This window comes from Elephas maximus, chromosome 16, assembly GCF_024166365.1.
Source record: "Elephas maximus indicus isolate mEleMax1 chromosome 16, mEleMax1 primary haplotype, whole genome shotgun sequence".
Lineage (NCBI taxonomy): Eukaryota > Metazoa > Chordata > Mammalia > Proboscidea > Elephantidae > Elephas > Elephas maximus.
Window position 1 is genome coordinate 19,670,516 of NC_064834.1, and position 23,856 is coordinate 19,694,371.

Genomic DNA, 23,856 nt, shown 5'->3' on the forward strand with positions numbered 1-23,856 from the left:
ATTTACTCCCTGTTCCTGCTGCCAAATTCTTAGTAAGTACCTTGTTATGGACTGAATTGTGGCCCTCTTTTAAAATATATGTTGGAACCCTAACCCCTGTACTTGTGGATGTAAGGTGGTAATATAATCATTTTCCACAATGCAATCTAGTGTTATGTTAATGAGGCTGTACTAGTGTGGGGTGTGCCCTAAACCTAATCACTTCTGAGTTATAAAAACTGCACATCGGACACATAGACAAGTGAAGACAGGTGCCATGTGAGGATCACCAGGAGCCAAGGAAGTCCTGAGGCTTCCGATAAGGAAGAAATCCACAGCCAAGACCCCAGTTTGAATTTTTAACCTCCAGAACTGTGAGAAAATTAATTTCTTCTTTTTAAAGCCACCCACTTGTGGTATTTCTGTTACAGCAACGCTAGGAAACTAAGACACACCTCAAAACCAAACCATATCCACTGCTGTTGAGTCAATTCTGACTCATAAGACCCTATAGGACAGAGTAGAACTGCCCCACAGGGTTTCCAAGGCTGTAATCTTTACGATGGAAGCAGACTCCCTTAGAGGTTCAAACCACTGACCTTTTTGGTTAGCAGCCAAGCGCTTGAACCACTGCGCCACCACGGCTCCCAAGACACACCTATTATGTGCTAAATACTGTGACAGGCACTGAGGATACAACATTCTATAAAATGTAGACTCTATCCTCAAAAAGGTTGCATAAAAATACTTTTAATCCCAGTTTCATTTTAGGAGTAAATAATTACTAAGAGGTGCACAGATTTACTTTATAACTTTATACTTAAATGCCCAATTAACACCAGAGCTTTGCTTAATTTCAGCGTGTTTTAAAAAGCTTTCATCTTTTTACTCAGTTGATTAAAATGGATTGCTATCTTCCCCTTGAGAACGGGAACCAGACAAGGATGCCCTTTGTCACCACTCTTATTCAACATTGTGCTGGAGGTCCTAGCCAGAGCAATTAGGCTAGATGAAGAAATAGAGGACATCCAGATGGGTAAGGAAGAAGTAAAAGTATCTCTATTTGCTGATGACATGATCTTATACACAGAAAACCCTAAAGAATCCTCAAGAAAACTACTGAAACTAATAGAAGAGTTCAGCAGACTATCAGGATACAAGATATATAAAAATTAGTTGGATTCCTCTACACCAAAAAAAGGAACATTGAAGAGGAAATCACCAAATCAACACCATTTACAGCAGCCCCCAAGAAGATAAAATACTTAGGAATAAATCTTACCAGAGACGTAAAAGACCTTTACAAAGAAAACTACAAGACACTACTGCAAGAAACCAGGAGAGACCTACATAAGTGGTAAAATATACCTTGCTCATGGATAGGAAGACTCAACATTGTAAAAATGTCTATTCTACCAAAAGCAATCTATAGATACAATGCAATTCCGACCCAAATTCCAATGACATTTTTAATGAGGTGGAGAAACAAATCACCAACTTCATATGGAAGGGAAAGAGGTAAGTAAAGCATTGCTGAAAAAGAAGAACAAAGTGGGAGGCCTCACGCTACCTGATTTTAGAACCTATTATACTGCCACAGTAATTAAAACAGCCTGGTGCTGGTACAACAACAGATACAAAGACCAATGGAACAGAATTTAAAATCCAGACATAAATCCATCCACATATGAGCAGCTGATATTTGACAAAGAAACAAAGTCAGCTAAATGGGGAAAAGGCAGGTTGTTTAACAAATGGTGCTGGCATAACTAGATATCCATCTGCAAAAAAATGAAACAAGACCCATACCTCACACCATGCACAAAAATAAACTCAAAATGGATCAAATACCTGAACATAAAATCTAAAATGATACAGATCATGGAAGAAAAAATAGGGACAACGCTAGGAGCCCTAGTACAGGGCATAAACAGTATACAAAACATTACTAACAATGCACAAATGCCAGAAGAGAAATTAGGTAACTGGAAGCTCCTAAAAATCAAACACCTATGCTCAACCAAAGACTTCACCAAAAGAGTAAAAAGATTACCTACAGATTGGGAAAAAGTTTTTAGCTATGACATTTCTGATCTCTAAAATCTACATGATACTGCAGAAACTCAACAACAAAAAGACAAATAACCCAGTTAAAAAATGGGCAAAGGATATGAGCAGGCACTTCCCTAAAGAAGACATTCAGGTAGCTAACAGATATGTGAGGAAATGCTCACGATCATTAGCCATTAGAGAAATGCAAATTAAAACTACAATGAGGTTCCATCTTACTCCAACAAGGCTGGCATTAATCCAAAAAACACAAAATAATAAATATTGGAGAGGTTGTGGAGAGACTGGAACACTTAGACACTGCTGGTGAGAATGTAAAATGGTACAACCACTTTGGAAATCGATTTGGCACTTCCTTAAAAGGCTAGAAATAGACCGTGGTCATGGTCCCCAGACCTTCCGTTAGCCCAAGACAGGAACCATTTCCAAAGCCAACTCTTCAGATGGGGATTGGACTGGACTATGGGATAGAAAATGACACTGGTGAAGAGTGAGCTTCTTGGATCAAGTAGACACATGAGACTATGTGGGCAGCTCCTGTTTGGAGGGGAGATGAGAGGGCAGAGGGGGTCAGAAGCTGGCTGAATGGAGACGAAAATAGAGAGTGGAGGGAAGGAGTGTGCTGTCTCATTCGGGAGAGAGCAACTAGGAGTATATAGCAAGGTGTATTTAAAATTTTATATGAGAGACTGACTTGATTTGTAAACTTTCACTTAAAGCACGATAAAAATTAAAAAAAGAAAGAAAGAAAAAAGCTAGAAATAGAACTACCATATGATCCAGCAATTCCACTCCTTATAAAATATCCGAGAGAAATGAGACCTTACACGAACAGATATATGCACACCCATGTTCACTGCAGCACAGTCTACAATAGCAAAAAGATGGACGCAACCAAGGTGCCCATCAATGGATGAATGGATAAATAAATTATGGTATATTCACACAATGGAATACTACACATCGATAAATCCATGAACAATGATGAATCCATGAAACATTTCATAACATGGAGGAATATAGAAGGCATTATGCTGAGTGAAATCAGTCAGTTGAAAAGGACAAATATTGTATGAGACCACTAGTATAAGAACTCAAGAAATAGTTTGAACAGAGAAGAAAATATTCTTTGATGGCTACGAGAGCAGGGAGGGAGGAAGGGAGGGGGTATTCACTAATTAGATAGTAGACAAGAACTATTTTAGGTGAAGGGAAAGACAATACACAATACAGAAGAGGTCAGCATAACTGGATTAAACCAAAAGCAAAGAAGTTTCCTGAATAAACTGAATGCTTTGAAGGCCAGAGTAGCAGGGGTGGGAGTCTGGGGACCATGGTTTCAGGGGACATCTAGGTCAACTGGCATAATAAAATAGTAAGAAAACATTCTGCATCCCACTTTGGAGAGTGGCTTCTGGGGTCATAAACGCTAGCAAGAGGCCATCTAAGATGCATCAAATGGTCTCAACCCACCTGGAGCAAAGGAGAATGAAGAACACAACGACACAAGGTAATTATGTGCCCAAGAGACAGAAAGGGCCACATAAATCAGAGACTACATCATCCTGAGGCCAGAAGAACTAGATGGTGCCCGGCTACAACAACCAATGGCTGCCCTGACAGGAAACACTACACAGAACCCCTGAGGGAGCTGGAGAACAGTGGGATGCAGACCTCAAATTCTCATAAAAACACCAGACTTAATGGTCTGACTGAGACTAGAAAGACCCCAGAGGTCATGGTCCCCAGACCTTCCATTATCCCCAGACAGGAACCATTCCCAAAGCCAACTCTTCAGACAGGGATTGGACTGGACTATAGGATAGAAAATGATGCTGGTGAGGAGTGAGCTTCTTGGATCAAGTAGACATATGAGACTATGTGGGCAGCTCCTGTCTGGAGGGAGATGAGAAGGCAGAGGGAGACAAAGCTGGCTGAATGGATACGGAAATAGAGAGTGGAGGGAAGGAGTGTGCTGTCTCACAGGGAGAGAACAACTAGGAGTATATGGTAAGGTGTACATAAATTTTTGTATGAGAGACTGACTTGATTTAAAGCACAGTAAAAATTAAAAAAAGAAAAAAAAATGGATTGCTGTCATAAGCAGGTAGTGTCCACAGTTAGGTATAAGCAGAATAGGTATAAGCCAAGTGAGATATATTTTCCACGGATATGCAGCATAGCCAAAATTTTCTATTTGGTTAAAAGTTTCATTATCCTAACCGAAACTAATGTTAATTGCATAGTTCGTGAGTTGATTTGGCAAATATTCACTGAGCACCTACTCTGTGCTAGGCACAACAGAGATATAGCAGTGAACGAGGCACCCTTCCATCCCAGCCCCCAGGGAGCCTGTAGCTGGTGCCTCCCGGGTCAGCCCATAGGAAGGGCAGAGGATGGGCTGGGGAGTGTACTTCATTATTCCAGCAACCAAATGCCTGCAATGTCCAAGCCAGGCAACAGAAGAAAATGGCTATTGGAATTCTTATTAGAAAAAGAACGGATGACAGGGCTACTTGCTCACAAAAAAAGGATTTTCATAAAGAATTCATGGTAGGAGATGAAAGAGGTAAGATTTAAATAGAGGAAATGACTGAGCAGTTTACAGAGGAAGGAGATTAGAAGAACAAATGGCAGAGCAAGTACTTTTTTTCCCCCCTCTGTCATACACAGTAATATCTGGGAACTACAGACCGAGTTTTAAAGAAGTATTAAAAAAAAAAAAAAAAAAAGAATGGAGCAGAATAAAGAGATGGGAAGGTTTCCAGAGAAACAAGGTCAAGGAAGAAAGTTGGAAAGACATTAGATGGAAGTGGGGAGTGTTTAGAAGTAAACAGTCAACATAACAAACCAAACTCGCTGCCATGGAGTCAATTCCGACTCGTAGCGACCCTGTAGGACAGAGTAGAACTCCCCCATAGGGTTTCCAACGAGCAGCTGGTGGATTCAAACTGCCAACCTTTTGGTTAGCAGCCAAGCTCTTAACCACTGTGCCACCAGGGCTCCAGCAGTCAGCATTGCAGTCAACAAATATTTATTGAGTGCAGAACATGCTAAGTCATATGTGAATCAGAATTATTGGTCATGAGGGCTCCATTACATTTACAATCCTGGGTTCTTTTGACCTTTCAGATTCATCTTGCTAACCTAAACCACTTAGGTTTTATTGTTCAATCAAGATCCACTGGTGGTGAATGGCACCCTTCAAAATAAAAAAAATGATACAGCCTAAAATCTGTCTCTTGGTTTGGCCCTAACCGAACGAAACTTCATTCAGTTTAGGAAGCTAAACATTTTAATAAACATAACATCTGAAAGGATGACATCTTTGGATTTCTTAAATTTCTAAGAATCAACAAATGTTAATTGCTAACAGAAAATGTTATATAATATCTGTGAATGATGTTCAGAAGATAAACATTGAAATGTCACAACAGAGAAATACAAAATGGTAGATATTTCAAAGAAAACTCATTTTCTAAAACACAATTTTTAAGTTTGAATACTGGGTAGGGAATTGTTTCTAGACAGTAACATTCGTCATTCAAGGACCTCTGGTTTCTTTCCATTCTCGATGTAATGTGGTAATGCTAGACCAAACAAATTTTCCAGGACGGTTGCTACTCTTCATTTGCTTAAGACTAAAACAGGCCAAGAGAGTCCAATTTAAAAGTTTTCAAAGCAAAATAAAGCAAAACAAATGCATACCCTTTAGAAGGAATCGTTTGGTTCCTTCCACACATGTAGACTAACATGGAAGCAGGAAAACAGATTATTTTGATTTCTGTGTCCCCAGGTTGCAGATATAGATGGTTATCAATAGATAAGCATTTCTTTATGTCTATTCTCCAGTTATAAAAAAAAAATTTTTTTTAATTTTTTTATTCTCCAGTTACACCTTTCTAGACCTACTTTCTTCTTCTTAACCTCATCAACTGGCCACTATACACTTTAGACAATTCTTCATGACATTTTCTCTATCATTTCCCAAGGCAGTAATGGACAAAACAATATAATAATACGGTCATCATTTCATTTCTCAAAACTTCCTCAGAATCAACATGGGCCAACCTAATGCAAGCATTCCTTAGTTTCCTGAATTTCAGTTCTGAAGTGTGGCTTTCATTATCCACTCTGTAGGATGCAGTCTAAGACCAGTTCTGTAATTAACCCAATATAGTAATTCTCAGAAGACTGACACATATCACAGAGGCTTTTTGAGACTGCTACCAGTTCCTGAGATTAGCCCCAAAGTCAATTCACGATGAAGGTTTTTAGACAGTTCACCTGGGTTTATGGCACTCAACCTACGGAAGTTCACGTTTATGTGCAGTCACATTTCAGGTAATTAAAAGAAAAAGTCCATTTTTCCCTGAGTTGGGCAATGGATAAGCCTGGATCTACCTACAGAGTAATTATGAAAGTAAAATCCAAGCTTGTGTGCTGAGCTAGTATCATTTTTACAGGGTTCTAATTGCTCCCCCTCTGTGTTATAAAAGACAGGCCGAACACAGCTCTGATTTCATTGGCACTTATGGAGTTAACGGATGCGCTGGCAGTGTTATAGGAAAACAAATCTGCACTGGATTAGAAGAACATCTATGGGGCTTGAAGGTAAGCGTTGCCATAAAATCAAAAAAGGCCCTGGAGTTTCAGGGAAAATGTGGAAGTGTCTTGGAGATCAGGGTTCTAGTTCTAGTTCCACCATTGACGGTCTGACAGCTGTGCCTTCCTTTCACTATCTGTAAGATGGAAGACAGGAAAAGCTGCCTTGGTATTTTATGTATCTAACCGTTGCTGTCAAGTCAATTCCAACTCATAGTGACCCTATAGGACAGAGTAGAACTGACCTGCAGAGTTTCCAAGGAGCACCTGGTGGATTCCAACTGCCGACCTTTTGGTTAGCAGCCATAGTTCTTAACCACTAAGCCACTAAGGTTTCCATATCTATATATAAATATACCTTTATTTATGTATTAAAAAAAATAGATATGGAAACCTTAGTGGCTTAGTAGTTAAGAGCTATGGCTGCTAACCAAAAGGTTGGCAGTTGGAATATATATAAATTTGGTGATATGTGAAAAAGCATACTCAGCTACAGCAAGTTTAAATATTCTGCTTTAATTCAAACTATCTGAATAAATTCAAAAAGGCCTTAGACAACATGCTGTTAAAAGAGTCCACTCAGCCAAAATTGACCGACATATGACAGGATTGCAAAATATTGCATGTCCACAGGTGCACTGGGAGTGAGAGACAGAAATGCTAAGGGAAGGAGCATACCGCCAGGGAAATCTGGAGCCTTTTTCCCAGCGATCACTTATGTCACAAATTGCACAGTATTTTGTTTTGAAGCTTTATGTTTGATTTCAAAATAGATTTTATCAGTTCCCATCTCAGGAAATAAACCAAGAGTTAGATTATTAAAATGTAAATCTGCATTTTAAAAATTACCATCTTATCAAAGACAAAAATAAGTGGCTCAAATAAGAATATGCTCAGTCTATCTTTCTTTTGCCTGAACGACACTGACGTGTGATGTTCCCCTTTCTCCTTCAGTGCAGATGCTTACTAAAGAACAAGGAGTTGTACAGGCTGAGCCACATGATATTGCCTAGTGACTGTTTCACATGATTCAACCTAACATAAAGATTGGGACAAACTGGTAAGCAGACCTCCAGCCAGTGACAATAGGTTGAAGGACTTCAAGTAAATGACAGCGTAGAACCCCAGAGTTCCTTAAAACTCTAGGTTATCTCAAGGTTCAGATACTGAAAAATCTCCAAGATGTAAAGGTTTGCCAAAACCGAGCTGAGGATTGGCAGAATGGACAACACACTGTTTGGTTTCTCTTCTTCTTTAATATAGTCTAGTCTAGGTAAGGAGCCTTGGTGGTGCAGTGGTTAACAGCTATGGCTGCTAACCAAAAGGTCAGCAGTTCGAATCCACCTCCTTGGAAACCCTATGGGGCAGTTCTGTTCTGTTCTATAGGGTGGCTATTAGTTGGAACTGACTCAATGGCACCTAACAACAACAACAACCTTCTAGGTAAACACGTGTGTCAGTAAACAAGTAAACTGAATTAACCAATGGAGTAGTCACGAACTGCAGGTCCACCTGGATGAGTTCTCATGACCCATGATGAGTCTGTGGTCTACTTTCTAAGACTGAGGTGAGATAATCTTAGGAGCTAAGGGCATAATTAAACACAATAATACTCCTTACTGGAGGTTTGAAAAATAAAAATATCAGTTGTGATGGTTAATGTTATGTGTCAACTAGGCTAGGGTACAATTCTCAGTGGTTTGGCAGATACTATGTAATCATCTCCCATTTTCTGATCTGATCTGAGCAGCCAATCAGTTGGGAGAGGAGTTTCTTTGGGGGTGTGGCCTATATCCAGGATATAAATGGTTGTCCTGGAAAAGCTCTCTCTCTGTCTCTGTCTCTCTCACAACCCTGTGTCTGACCTGTAGTTCTTGGGAGGTAAGCCAGCAGAGACCTCCAGCCTGCCACCTGATCTGCAGGCTTCAGGTTCGTCATCCCTTACAACCACATGAGCCAGCAGACGTTGTCAGCCTGTCATCTGACCACAGATTTAGGACGTGGCCAGGCCCCACAACTGCATGAACCATTTCCTCACAATTGCAGGAGCCATTTTCTTGAAGTAAATTTCTCCCTATGTATCTATATACTCTTCACTGGTTTTGTCCTCTAGGATACCAATAGACTAATACACCAATAAACTATCTGAATCCAACAATCTTACCTGCTGGTTTGACCTGGCATCACCGAAATTCATTTTTTTCCCCAAGTCTAGAATCACTGTATTCTTAGTTTCAAGAATGTAATCGTTGTTTACTGGTTGAGGAGACTTTGTATTTTTCTTCATTAATCCCTGTGACGGCCTGTAAAAGAAATTCACACCTGACACACCCATGAAAAGCACTGGTTGGCATACAAAACTTAGAACTCAAACTGGTTGAAATGTCTACCAGACACCAGCATTCATTAGGCGTTTATGGGGACATCTTGTATGCAAAAGTTGAGCACTGTACAGGGAATCTTTTTTTTTTTAAAGACATTATTCGAAATGGTAATTCTTAAAACTCAAAATTATAACAAGTTATCAGTCCTCTCAATAAAGGCTCAATCTTATCCTACAAACCCATATGGATACATTATATTTACCATCACCTTTAGTTTTTAAACATGCTGAAATCACCTGGCTAAAATGGTATGTTTCCAGGATAAATGAAGGTTCCACAAGATCAAATGCTGCCTGGTATAAATTCAATAAGATTTTAACCTTGAACTAATAAATTTAAAAACAACCATAAGATAAAATACTATATCTTCATTTTAAAATATAAATCTACCCCAAAATCCATATATTTATATTATTAAAATGCTTTTTATTCAATGTAACATAGAGATAACTACAGCCCATAACTTACAGCATATCACAGATTTTCTCATAATCTAAATAACTACGTGGCATAATGCACCTCTCTCTTGTTTAAACAGTGCAAACATTTCTCTCCTGTGATTTGCAATGCCTTGTGGGAATTTAACCATAAATACAGAAAAAGGGAGAGACTTGTGATTAGAATCTGGGAAAAAAAAAAAAAAAGAGAGAGGGAGAACACCTCAAAGTACTAAGGTTAAGAATTCTCCCAGAAATACTTCAAAATCTTTATTTAAAAAGAATGGAAAGTATAATGAGGACAGGTTATTTTTGAACCTTTAAAATAATTTCATAGCAGGTCTGGAAAGATAATCAGTCATGACTTAGGCAGAAGCACATATTCTTTAAGAGCAAATAATTTTTAAACATGGCAACAGGATATGGAACTAGATACTTCTTAAAGTATTACCAACTTTTAACCTGGAAAGAAAGCAATTAAATTCTATAAGGCGTTCAGATGACATCATGATCAACCTTCTAAGGGAATCTCTGTTTTTTAGAGGGGATTTCAATATACCTATGTTCAAATTATAACAATATGCTCGAATAGAGAGAGTCAGTGAAAATGAGACAAACCATCAATGAGATGGATTGGCACAATAGCTACAACGATGGACTCAGACATACCAAAGATCATGACGATGGTTCAGGACCAGCAATGTTTCATTCTGTCACACATAAGGTGGCCATGAGTCTGAGCCCATTTGAGGGCAACTAACAACAATGTTCATCTGATTATTTAAAGTAGTCCTGCTCTTTGTCCTAAGGTGTTTAATACCCATTTTGTGTCTAAGAGATAGGAGTATTTAGGAATCCACTAAATGCAAGTCCTGTCCCAGACCAACCTATTCTATGCATATGTCCCCTCTCAATGGGCATCTCCTACATCAAAAAGCCTCAATGACACTTACATGGAAGGTGCACTTTTGGGCAGCCCCATGGCATTGGTGGGTGGGATGGTAGGAAGAGAAGGCAGAACAGAGCTGAGGAAAGCCACTGGATTCTGGATTCGGCTAGTGGGAGAGACAGGGGCTGGGGACACACAGCGGGGATGAAACTGGTTTCCGCTGGAGATGGAAAATGTGAGAGGTGGTTGTGCTGGCTCTGTTGGACCTGGAGGGGGTGGCTCGCTTTGGGTGGAAATTCCTCCTGGAGATTTGGTTTGCATGGAGGGATGAACAACTAAGAGGCTTTCTTTGCTCACAGTTCTGTGAATGGTTTGAGGAGTGCTGCTCAGGGTGAACACCGGAGAGCTGGAGGGGGACATGCTTGCCACAGTAGTGTTTGTAGAGGGGAAGAAGTGCTTCGGCCGGGCCAGGCTGAATGTCTGTGATGACGGAGTCTTCACCGGCTTGCTGGACAGTGTCACTGCTGGGGAAGCAGTTGAGTTCAAAACACTCATGTTGAAAGGAAACTCCTTAGGAGATGAAGCAGTTGGGCTTTGCAACTGCTGCTGTTCCAGTAAGACTTGTTTGTGAAGCTGTTGTAACTGACTGGAGTCACTGCACACAAATAACAGTGGGGAGAAAAAAGGGAAATCTGTTATCATTGGCCTCATCCTCCTGAAACGTACAGATAGGCTGCTTATGACTTTATGTTGATTAACTTAATCAGAGTGGCAAGAACTGAGCTAGTCGCTAGTGAGTCGTTTGCATCTCTCCATCTTGCCAAGTCTGTTTTATTGCTAGTAGGATGGAAAAAAGGGATACTAGACTTTCTATTGTAGCTGAATTAGAAATAGCAAGTAACTCTGTAGTTGTTTTGGAGTTCTGGTGGTGCAGTGGTTAAGAGCTCAGCTGCTAACCAAAAGGTCGGCAGTTCGAATCCACCAGGCACTCCTTGGAAACCTGGAGCAGTTCTACTCTGTCCTCTCAGTTTGCTATGAGTCGGAATCTACTCGATGGCAATGGGTTTTGGTTATAAAAGTAATGCTCTTTCAAGAAATTTAAAAAAGTATAGAAAGGAATAAGGAGAAGGATAAACATTGCCTTTACTGTCATCTCCCTGAAATAACGTGCTGTTAACATTTGGATGCAAATCCTTCCAGACCTTTTTCATATGTATACACAACATACATATGCACCTATACTGAGATAAACTTTCTTTTAAAAGTGGAATCCTTTTCTATGTATGGTTTTGAAACCAGCCTTTTTCACTTAATCTAATATGAACATTTTTCTAAGTTAATAAGTCTGCGTCATCGTTTTCATGGCTATTTAATAATCCATTTTATGGCTGTTATTTTGGAACATTTACTTTTAAATTTTCCTAAATGATGCTGCAATTAACAGGCTTGTTGTAAACACTTATTTGTGTTCTTGTCTGATTATTTTTCTAATGTAAATGTATATAAATGGAATTTTTGGATTAAAGGTATATAGTCTCATTTTTATGTATTTAGCCAAAATGCCCTTCAGAATGGTTGTACCAGTTTATACTACCACAAGCAATGTATGAGAGTACCTGTTTCTCCATACCTTAGTCTTATCAATTAACTCTTTAATATTTTGGCATTTATCTAGTGGCAAAAAAAATCCATTATTTTATATCTGATTATTGCTAGTGATACTGAATATATTTTATTATGCATATTACCAGTTACATATTATTTTGTGCATTACTTGTACATATCATTTGTCCATTTTTCCTCTCAGAATCTTTATCTTTTTCTTATTAATTTATAAATTTTCTTTATATATTAAGGATACCAACTCTTGGCAGTACATGTTGCAAATATTTTTCCTAGTAGTTTATTCGGTAGGAGAAGATCCTGAAGGGACCTGTAGTTCATGATAAAGAGTCTGAATTTATTCTAAGCGAACAGAAAGCAATTTGAGGATTTTAAGGAGATGAGTAAAATAAACTAATTTGTATTTTAAGTATATTACTTGGCAGTTACTGGAGAATGGACTATACAGTATGGCAAAAGTGAAAATGGAGAGGCCGATTGCACTGGATCAGGCAAGAAATGGTGCCAGACTGGACCAGGATGATGGAAGTAGAGATGGAGAGAAGTGGACAGATTCAAGGTATTTTTAGAAGGAGGCCAACAGAATTGGTGATGGATTGGATATGGGGGATAATGAAAAGGAGAAATTAAGAATGAGTCCTAGGGACTTGACTTGAGCAGCTAGGCTTATGAGGGTACCACTTTTGCGAAGAAGAGTAGGTGAAAAATAGTTTTGGGGAGGATTACCACGAGTTCTTTTTGAATGTGCTAAGTTGAAATGCCTGTGGGACATCCAAGTGAAAATGTCAAGCAAGACTGCTGAATATACTAATAGGGGGCTCAGAAGATAGGAACGAGAGAATCTTCAGTTGGTAGATGGCCTGTAAAGCCATAGAACTGGATGTGATCACCTAGGGGGAGACTGTGGATAGAGAAGAGCCCAGGGCTATGCCCTGGGGTTGAGTAAAGGAGCTGAAACCAGCAAAGGAGCCTGAGAGGGAGTAGTAGGGAAGTGAAGCATTACGGAAACCTAGAGATGAAAGTGTTTCAACAAGGAGGGAATGACCAACTACGTCAAATGCTGTTGAAAGAGAGAGAGGAGAGAAGACAGAAAAGAAGAAAGGAGAGAAGAGAAAAGAGGAGAGGAGACCGACCAGCTCAATTTGGCAACGTGGAGAATCTGATCATATTTCCTGAAGCCCATTTTAACAATACTGTGACGATACAATCCAATTCGCGGACTACTATTAATAGAAACCCTAATGCATTAATGAAATCTCTTTTGGGTACGTGATGTATAGTATTTATAAGCTTTACCTCAGTGCTCCATCATGAAATACGCGGCTCATGATCAGCAGGGTCCATAAGACCAGGCCTGAAAACGTGAGGTTCAGGTCTAAAAGAGATATGGGCAAGACTTGAAGTGAAATGGAAACCCAACCCTTAATGCATCACTGTGATATTTCTTCAATTTTCTTTTTGTTACTACAGTTCCATTGTTCTAAAGATATGAAGGATCAGAGAAATGTTTGTAATTACTTGCAAAGCTCTTAAAATATAATTAAATCCAGTAACTTAGAAGTAAACTAAAACAACTGGAAAAGCATTAACATATCCTTCCTACCACAGTCCTTATTATGATAGAAAGAAAAATACTAAATATACTAAAAAAATACTGGAATGAAAGTCACTAGTGTGGTAACAGCACATGGTTAGAGTGGAGGAATTAAGGTTGATTTTTCTTTTCTTCTCTGTTTTCCAAATTTTCTGAAATGGATGAAATGGATGGATTGCTCTCGGCTACTAACCAAAAGGTTGGCAGTTCAAATCCACCCAGTGGCACTGCGAAAGAAAGTCCTGGGGATCTATTAACATAAGATTATAGCCATTGAAAACCCTATGGAGTAGTTCCACTCTGTAACACATGGGGTCATCAGGAGTTGAAAATGACTTGATGGTAGCGGGGGAGGGGAGGCTAGGGTTTTTGTTGTTGTTGTATTTCTTTTATGGGCTACCATGATGTACAGCTCCAGGGAGCGTCACTCACACTGTATTCTGTGTGCTACACCTCTTGCAGTTGTGCCACATAATAGCCTCATTTAGGATGTTTATAAATTAGAAAAACGAAAAAGAAATAGAAACAATATTCCTCCTGCTGGCGGTGCTCAAAGTTTTGATGACCTGCTAGCAGAAAGTATTTCCACCTTGAAACAGAAGACACTGAGCCCCAGTGATGTGATTTAATGAAGGGAACTGAATTTCTTCAAGAGACTGTGCTGTCCCTCACACTGGTTTGAAAGCAAACCTTAAAAAAGAACTGGAAGGGTCTTAATGCTCCTCATCATCTCCTGGCAACAAAGCTTTATTGATAAGATGATCATATGCCCTGATTCATCCAAGTCAGTCCAGTTTATGCTTGCTTTCCTGGTGCAATTATTAATAGTGCTCACTTTCGCTTTCATAAATGTCCTTGTTCGAATGATAAATTATATGGTCATTCTAATTATGAACACTGCCTTAGACTTTTCTTGTTCCTAAAAGGAGAAAGGAAATCAAGCTGGGAGCAGTCTCTCCATTTATAGGAACCTCAGTCACAGAGGCATTACATGATTTACGTTAAGTCCCACAGACATTTCTGCCCTAGAAAGAGGAGATTAGTTTTTCCACAAATGCTATTTAATTTCTCTTCACAGGCACAGTTAATTGTTGTTTTAAGAAAAACCCAAAACCCAGTGCCATCGAATCGATTCTGACTCATAGCGACCCTATAGGACAGAGTAGAAATGCCCCATAGGGTTTCCAAGGAGTGCCTGGTGGATTCGAACTGTTGACCCTTTGGTTAGCAGCGGTGGCACTTAACCACTATGCCACCAAGGTTTCCAAGGAAAATATTTTAAAACCATATAGGTATAAAGCTGTCAGGGCTGCCAAACTTTGGCATTCAGGAGAATCTACTTTTGCATGTGTGACCCTCGGAAGACCACACACATGGGACGAAAGTGCTTCAAGACCACTGAGGTTTTATGGTCTTTGAAATACAGGTGGTCCCTGGCTTATGACACATTCAAGTTATGCCAAACCACACTTATGAATGTACTTTTTTTCTTTATCTTTTATCTTTAGTAGGGAGCCCTGGTGGCACAATGGTTGAAGGGCTTGGCTGCTAATTGGAGGACTGGCGTTTGAACCTACCAGTCTGTCTGTGGGAGAAAGATGTGGCAATCTGCTTCCTTTAAGAATTACAGCCATGGAAACCCTATGGGGCAGTTCTAGTCTGTCCTGTTGGGTTGCTATGAGTCGGAATCAACTCGATGGCAGTGTGTTTGGGTTTTTTGGTTATTGTTAGTAATATAAAAAAAAAATTTTTTTTTGCACCATATAAAATGTTGCAGCATGTAATTTGCTGATGCAATCTGGAATATGCAGATGACACAACCTTGCTTGCTAAAAGTGAAGAAGACTTGAAGCACTTATTGATGAAGATCAAAGACCACAGCCTTCAGTATGGATTACACCTCAACATAAAGAACATGAGAATCCTCACAAGTGGAACAATAAGCAACATCATGATAAATGGAGAAAAGACTGAAGTTGTCAAGGATTTCATTTTACTTGGATCCACAATCAACATCCATGGAAGCAGCAGTCAAGAAATCAAAAGACTTACCGCATTGTGCAAATCTGCTGCAAAAGACCTCTTTAAAGTGTCAAAAAACAAAGATATCACTTTGAGGACTAAGGTGCGCCTGATCCAAGCCATGGTGTTTTCAATCGCCTCATTTGCATGCACAAGCTGGATGACAAGTAAGGAAGATCGGGGAAGAATTGATGCCTTTGAATTGTGGTGTTGGTAAAGAATATTGAATATACCATGGACTGCCAAAAGAACGAACAAATCTGTCTTGGATGAAGTACAACCAGAATGTTCCATAGAAGCAAGGATGGTGAGACTACATTTCACATACTTTGGACATGTTATCAGGAGGGAATCAGTCCTTGAAGAAGGATGTCATGCTTGGTAGAGGATCAGCAGAAAAGAGGAAGACCCTCCACAAGATGGATTGACACAGTGGCTGCAACAATGGGCTCAAGCATAACAATTGTGAGAATGGGCAGGACCGGACAGTGTTTCGTTCTGTTGTACATTGGGTCGCTATGAGTCAGAACTGACTTGACAGCACCTAACAACAACAAAAACTGCCAAAGGCAAATAAAGATCAAATTTATAAAGATTCTGATAATAAAACTCAATAATAATGAAAACTGAAAAAAGGTATTTATTTGACTTATGTCAGAACCAACTTATCATGGAGTCGTCGGGATGGAACCCAGTAGTAAGTTGGGGACTACTGTACAGTGAAACCTGTGAAAGCCGGAACTCTCTTGGTCCTAAACAAGAGTTCCTAAACCTGCGTCAGCCAGTACTGCCTTTTGTTTCCAGATCTTAAAAGTTTTCTGCCTTTTTCAGGGTGCAGTCTACCACTTCTCTATCACTCATTTTAGTGGAAAATATTTGAGTTTTCCATCTCTGTCAGGTTTCCACCTTACACAGGTTCCGGCTTTCGCAGACTTTACAGTATATATTGCTTCTGGAACATAGAAGGTGATCTGCTCAATACGAGATCTATCAAAATGTCAACATTCTATATTTTCATTACATCAGCAAAGTCAATACCAACAGCAACAAAGTTGAACCAGAAGGCTCTCCAAATCTTGATTTTTTCTTAATTCTTAGAATTTAAGACCTTTTTTCTCCCCTTCATTAATATTTGATACGCTGAAACCCTGGTGGCATAGTGGTTAAGTGCTACGGCTGCTAACCCAAGGGTTGGCAGTTCAAACCCACCAGGCGCTCCTTGGAAACTCTATGGGGCAGTTCTACTCTGTCCTATAGGGTCACTATGAGTCAGAATTGACTGGACGGCACTGGGTTTGGTTTTGGTTTGGGTATATATATAAAAAAGTAAAAATAGAGGCTCATTTCTGTTTCTGTTACTGTTGACGAATGCTACATGCTGTGCAATCCTTCGTTCATCCATAAAAACTCTTATCTTGAATTAAACTAAGAATTTAGGAGAACCAGCCATTTGGCATAGTAAGCTCCCCCTCCCCTTTTTAGAAGTGAGTAAGCTGAATGAATAAAATAATACAATTTTAACCAGTCTTTTGAATTTCATAGTAGATGAAAGATCTGCAATCAAGAGAAGCAGAAATATATTTGTTGGATTTTCCTTAGAAAAATATATACAGTTAACTTTGTTTCTGCTGATGTTAACTTTCCTTTTTAAATTTTTAATGGATCTCATATTTGGTGGGTCACATTCTGTGCTGCTATAGCAAAAAGATAGTATTATGTGGTCTTCAGAACATGCTTATCTTGTAGTCTGGGTAAACAGTAATCTGATGATGCTGCAGAAATGTTTTATTACCGTTATGGAAATTAAAAAGTAAGTAATTTTAGAAATAAAAGGAAAATAAAGAGGGACCAGGACAGTAGTTACAGGTCGGAATCGACTTGATGGCAACAGGTTCGCTTTTTTTTTTTTTTTGGACCGTGTTGAATGGTTCTTATTTTTGGCTCTCATCGAACAAACGTTAAGGACCGGTTTTCTCTTTTAAGTAAGGCTTTAAATAGCATGTTAGTTTTTACCTTTCAATGCAGTATACTGGATTACAGAGAATTACCAACCTTAAACAAAAAAGCATAGAAGATACAGTGTCAAATTATTTTGCCTATCTAAGATTCTGGGAGAATTCATTTGACAATAACATCTTTTTGTTTGGGCAAGTTTTATTTTATTTCCTTAAACTCTATCTCGTTTCAGAAAGAACTGAAAACAACTGTTTGGATTAGTAGATTCATTACATCAGGGCCAGATGTTAATTCCTTTATTCAGTGACCTTTTCTGGAGTCTTCTATGTGTCTACTTTGCTAGGATCTGTAGGAGATACCAATATGTCTGAGATAGTATGAACTGTTAAGGGTTCAAAAACCTAGTAGGGCATACATACATATAACACAAATAACCACTGGTTATTTGTAAATAATATGTGGAGCTGACTTAGCATTTACTAACGAAGGTACAAAGTGCAAAGAAAGAATAAAGGAAGATTAACTACAAAGCACACCAGTTCTGAAAGCCCGAGTAACCCCTTAACAACTGTCATAAATTGCTATAGGCTCAGCTGCTCACTGCCTACTTATTTTTTTTGCTATGAGGATTTATGAAATCAGGATTTTATATTTAGGTTTTCTTTCTGAAGATCTGTCAGCTCCCCCTGGTTACCTTAAAACATCTTCCCTTTTGCCACCACTTAACCATATGGTTAAGAACACAAGCTCTGTAGACAAATCTAGGCCCTGATCCTGGCTCTGCCATTTATCACCTGTGTGGCTTTAGATAGTTTCTTAACTCTTCTGACTTCCTTTTCCTCATAGGGAAAAGAGGAATAAATAATACCTCTTAAGACTGTTGCGAGGATTGATAAGAAAATATGAAAAAGCACCTGACACATATGAGTGCTCAATAAATGTGGCTCTTGTATTTTTTAGTTCCTGAACTACAAAAATCTATTTCAAGATTTGTAAGAATGAAAGGCAGAGTTTCAGGATTTTAAAGATGCTTCTTGTTGAGGTTTCTGGAATACAAAGGAATTTCTTAAGAATTTTGAACTGTCAAAATAAAATGTCAACACTTAGTGGCAAACACAACAAAACAAACTTGGAATATAGTATCGAGTATTTAGAAAGCATTTTTGGCAAAAGTCTCAGGCAGCATGTGATCTCTCTGGCTCTCTAGAGCAGATTGTACACATTTCATCTCAACTTCATGTTCAATGACCTTCGCTTGTTGTTAGATGCTGTGGAGTTGGCCCCTGACTCATGGGGACCACATGACCACCTGAACGAAACGCTGCCTGGTCCTGCACCATCCTCACAATTGGCTGTGGATTAGATCAGACCATTGTGATCTATAAGGTTTTAATTGGCTGCTTTTTAAGGTAAATAACCAGGCCTTTCTTCATAGTCTGTCTTAGTCCGGAAGCTACACTGCAACCTATTTAGCATAATACCAAAAACCAAACCCACTGCCTTCGAGTCAATTCTGACTCATAGAGACCCTACAGGACAGAGCAGAACTGCCCCACTCAGGGTTTCCAAGGAGCGCCTGGTGGATTTGAGCTGCTGACCTTTTGGTTAGCAGCTGTAGCACTTAACCACTACGCCACCACGGTTTCCGTTTAGCATAATAAAAAAAAAAAACCAAACCCAGTGCCGTCAAGTCGATTCCAACTCATAGCGACCCTATAGCAACATGCAAACCTCCACTGACGGATGGTGGCAGTCTATGAGGTGCATTGGCCGGGAATCAAACCCAGTTGTCCTGTATGGAAGGAGACAATTCTACTACAGAACCACCAATGCCATTGGTGTTGCTGTTAGTGCCGTCAAGTCAGTTCCAACTCATAGCAACCCTATGTACAACAGAATGAAACACTGCCCCATCCTGCGCCATCCTCACATATATTGCTATGTTTGAGCCCATTGTTGCAGCCACTGTGTCAATCCATCTCCTAGATGGTCTTTTTTTCGCTAGCCCTCTACCAAGCATGATGTCCTTCTCCAGGGACTGGTCCCTCCTGATAACATGTCCAAAGTACATGAGACAAGTCTCACCATCCTTGCTTCCAAGGAACATGCTGTTAGTAGCTTAAAATTGGTCATGGCTGGAGTATTTACACCATGAAAACTGGCAAGTGCTACAAATCAGGGCTTCCTCACCCCGACCAGTTGTTATAAATTTTCCAGCACGGCTTAAAAGAAAACAAATAACCCTCACTGATTCCTGGGCACTATTGCCCAGAGACTCAACTGGCCTGGGATGGAATCCAGGCACAGTTATTACTATCTTTTCAAATTTAGGCCAGTAGGTCTTAAACTTTAGCTTGCATCAGAAGCCCCTGAGTCTGTTGTGGAGGAGTGAATTCTGACTTATAGTGACCCTATATAAGAATTCCCTGAAGGGCTTGCTAAAACACAGATTTCTGAGCCCCACCCCTAGGGTTTCTGATTCCACAGGTATGGGGTGGGGCCTGAGGGTTTGTATTTCTATCAAGCTCCCAGGTGATCCTGTTGGTTCACCTACCACACTTTGAGCTGCAAGGCCCTAGGTGATTCTTAAATGCATTCAGGACTAAGAACCACCACTTTAGAAGAAATACTTGTCCTCAAAGCATAAGCTTTCTCCATACATTGTGATTATTTTTTCTGACATTTTTCTCACATTATATGTTATCATTTTTTCCCGGGTGTGGAGGTGGGGAGAACGAGCAGAAAGAACTGAAACCGTTTATTTGTCTAACTCTAGGCCCATGATTTTCAAACCAGCTGCACAGTAAAATGATCTGTGGAGGGGTTCTGATTCAATAGTGATAGAGGGCATACATAGTTTTTAAAAGTTCCACCTTTTATTCTAGGGAGGAGCCCTGGTGGCTCAGTGGCTAAGTGTTTGGCTGCTAACAAAAGGTTGGTGGTTTGAACCTACCAGCTGCTCTGTGAGAGAAAGATGTGGCAGTCTGCTTTTGTAAAAGATTTATAGCCTTGGAAACCCTATGGGGGCAGCTCTATTCTGTCCTATAGGTTTGCTATGAGTTGGAATCAGCTTGATGGCAATTTTTTTTTTTTTAATTCTAGAGTGTAGAAGGATTGAGAATCATTGCTCTAGACAGCTTGATGTTCAAGTTTAAGATTTCGAAGTCTCAAATATGTAGGCTTTGATGATAAAATATTTAGACATCACAGCCTCCCTTTCTGTGGCACTTTTAAGATCTATGAGTGTTATTTCTATTTTCTGTATGAATGGCAAATTGAAAGTACAAGCTTAAAATTGTATCCTCAAGATTATTCAGAGAATCAATATTTTAACTTAAAACCTGTGAGGCTAAAAGCAGTGAGGTTAAAAGGAGCAAAAAAAGGTTGAAGGCATGTGGATCAACAAAGGATGTGTGTGTGTGGGGTGGGGGTTGTATGTGTGCATGTATATTTAAAACTATGCTAATACAAACATATATATACACAATTAAGAGAAAGTTTAATGTGAGCAAAAAATACATACAGTGCTGAGGACTGGAATTTTAAAGGGTATTGCTATATAATTTCGCGGAAAGAATTCTGACATTGATTGGAAGCCTCATGTAGCAGGCACTGCTAGTTAGATGTCCACTCAAGTCTCCTTTTTGTAAAGGAACCTGATTTTATTCACAGTAGCAATTTGTCTAGCAAAAGACTACACTTCCTGGGCTTCTTGGCAGCCAGTATACCATGTGACTAAGTGCTAGCTGAAGGTCATGTAAGCAGAAGACTTTGGGTGAGACTGCTAAGAAAGACCTTAAAAGGGGTTCTGCCATCAGGACCATGCATTTCTGCCCATTTACCCTTCCTGCTGCCTGAAATGCAGATGTGAGGACTAGGTCACTGTCAGCCATCTTGGACCATGAAGGGACCTGGAGCAGAAGCCAGTGCTGAAGATGATGGAGCAGAAGATAGGAGGCTTGGCTCTTAACGATTAGGGAGCCACCGTAACAGTCCCAGACTGCCCACCTAATTCCTTTACGTGAAAGAAAATAAACCCTCATGTGTTTAACTCACTGTTAGTTTAGGTTTTCTGTAACATGTAGCTAAAACTAATCCTGACCGACATCCTTAATAATCCCCAAAACAGCTCCTGGGTAAGAGGAGGCTCTACCCAGAAGGTTGTTTTGGTTACCTGTTTCCCATAGCTCCTTCCTCTGACAACAGCCCCCACCCAGTTTCTGATCTGATCCATGTGACTCTTCTTTCCCAACATAAATCCTCTGTATAGCTGAGTGGACTGGGGGCTGGGAAGGGAGGGGGGGTGTGTCACCTGACCAGGCTAGGCCAATTGGAATTTGGTATTGGGTGGACAAGAAAGATTTTGTTAGTAGTGGAACTTAACAGATGCTGATGTAGAGTGAAGGTATGAATTGATGAGTCTACAAAGAAAGAAGAACGGAGCAGATATGCATAGAGGAAACAAGGAAGTACTCAGACAGCCTGGTGGTGTGGACAGAGAATGGGTTGATCATGAGACCCCTGAGTGACAGGCGTGCTGGCCTAGCTCCCCACTCTAGTTCTCCTTCTCCATGCAGGGCCTTGCTGAGTTTGTTTCTGGTCCCATCTTATATCCCCTCAATGACCTGTTCCTCTCGTTTTACTTTAAGTGGATTCCTGTTTATTGTGAGCAACAGAACTTTGACTGGACAGAGACGACTTTGGATGTGACTTGCTAAGAGGCCTGTTTTGTAACATTTAACCTGAAGCCCAGAATTTTGCCTAATGTAGTGTAAGAAGATTATAAAATGAAATATAAAACTGAACAACTGCCTCCGATGAACATCTCGTGGTCCTCACTGAGAAACACACAATGGGGGCGCTGTGGCTGTAGATTTGAAAGCTGACACTTAAAGGTCTATGTAATTCTAAACATAACGTATATCATTCTGATACGTGGATGAAACAGAACATAATAGTATCATCATGTTCTGTATTTGCTTTGCTGTTTGGACACCCTGGTGGCGTAGTGGTTAAGTGCTACTGCTGCTAACCAAGGGGTCGGCAGTTCAAATCTACCAGGCGCTCCTTGGAAATTCTATGGGGCAGTTCTACTCTGTCTTATAGGGTTGCTATGAGTCGGAATTGACTCGACGGCACTAGGTTTTTTTAAGGATGAACATGAAACATTGCAACATGGTTCTGACAGAGGCTTTAAAGTGTTATGGTGAGACAGCAGAGTCCTGAGGTGAGTTTGCAAATCATGACTCCGTCTTTCATCCTATTATGTTTATACAAAACCTACTGATGTTACTACAGTGTATCCATCAATAGCAAAGAACTATTTTAAAAAAATACTAAGTAGCTTTTTAATAATCACAAAGAAAAGCTTAGGTTAAAGCAGAAATGGGAAATACAAGGATGCAACTATAGACTATCAGGATTATTAAACACAAGAATATGCTTTATAAGAAGAGGGTAGAAATGCTTTGCCTGGAGGCCTCTGATGTTGGATGTCTTTCTGAGCTAGTTTAGGGGTGGTATTGCTGGGAGGTAGAATAGTAATGACAAGCATGATAGTGATAGTACACATCAATTGATGTAAGGATATACTATTTGCAAAGCATTTAATATGTATTTTTCCATTTAGTAATTCCCTTTTGAAAGATCCACCATTTTTAAGAAGGACAGACTCAAGAGAAGCTTACAGGTGCTCTTGGTTATCCATTCTAATTTTTACTTACAGTTTGGGTTTAGCCAGGACTGGAGGGGGCTCTTTGATGGGTGAAGAAGGCTCAGAGGTTTTCGCTGCCTGTCCATTGAACCTCTCCTGGAAAGAATGGGGCCTGGGCTGGCTGGCAGTAGGCATCCCACCCTCAGAAGACACTTCGCTTCTATTGTCATCTTCAGGCAGATTAAAGTGCACACGGAGGCCAATCCTTGAGCTGGACCGGGGCTCATTGTGGTTCACCAGAACCCCTTCCAGTTTGGGTTTGGGGGGTTGTTCCACAGAAGGGGGCTCCGGGTTGGGTGGGGATGGCTGATGCTCAATGATATTCAGGTTGTTGGTAGAGCTGGCTGAGTGAAGAGACCCGTTATTGCTCAGGTCTTCATTTCCTAAAAGGACAATCACAGAACCTGAGTTGTAAGCCTTACCCAAAAAGACTGAAATACCTGAGTTGGGCACGTGTACAAATGGAAAAATATTTAAACCAGGGGAGTATACTAACGGGAAAATGTTTCTCAAAACCAGAGAACATAACCTGGGCATTAAAGAATGAAGAGGATGCAGGGAGGGGAAAAAACTAAACAAAAAAA

General features: G+C 39.9%; 1 protein-coding gene across 2 annotated transcripts in view; it reads right to left on the reverse strand.

The window, feature by feature from the left end:
- Positions 1-23,856, reverse strand: part of MYPN (myopalladin) — a 136,515-nt gene that overhangs the window by 28,650 nt on the left and 84,009 nt on the right. For both annotated transcript variants that reach the window (XM_049855664.1, XM_049855665.1), the window contains 3 exons: positions 23,283-23,655; positions 10,429-11,019; positions 8,819-8,957 (listed from right to left, as the gene is read on the reverse strand). In XM_049855664.1, coding sequence (XP_049711621.1) covers positions 8,819-8,957; positions 10,429-11,019; positions 23,283-23,655 — 1,103 coding nt within the window. The remainder of the gene's footprint in view (positions 1-8,818; positions 8,958-10,428; positions 11,020-23,282; positions 23,656-23,856) is intronic.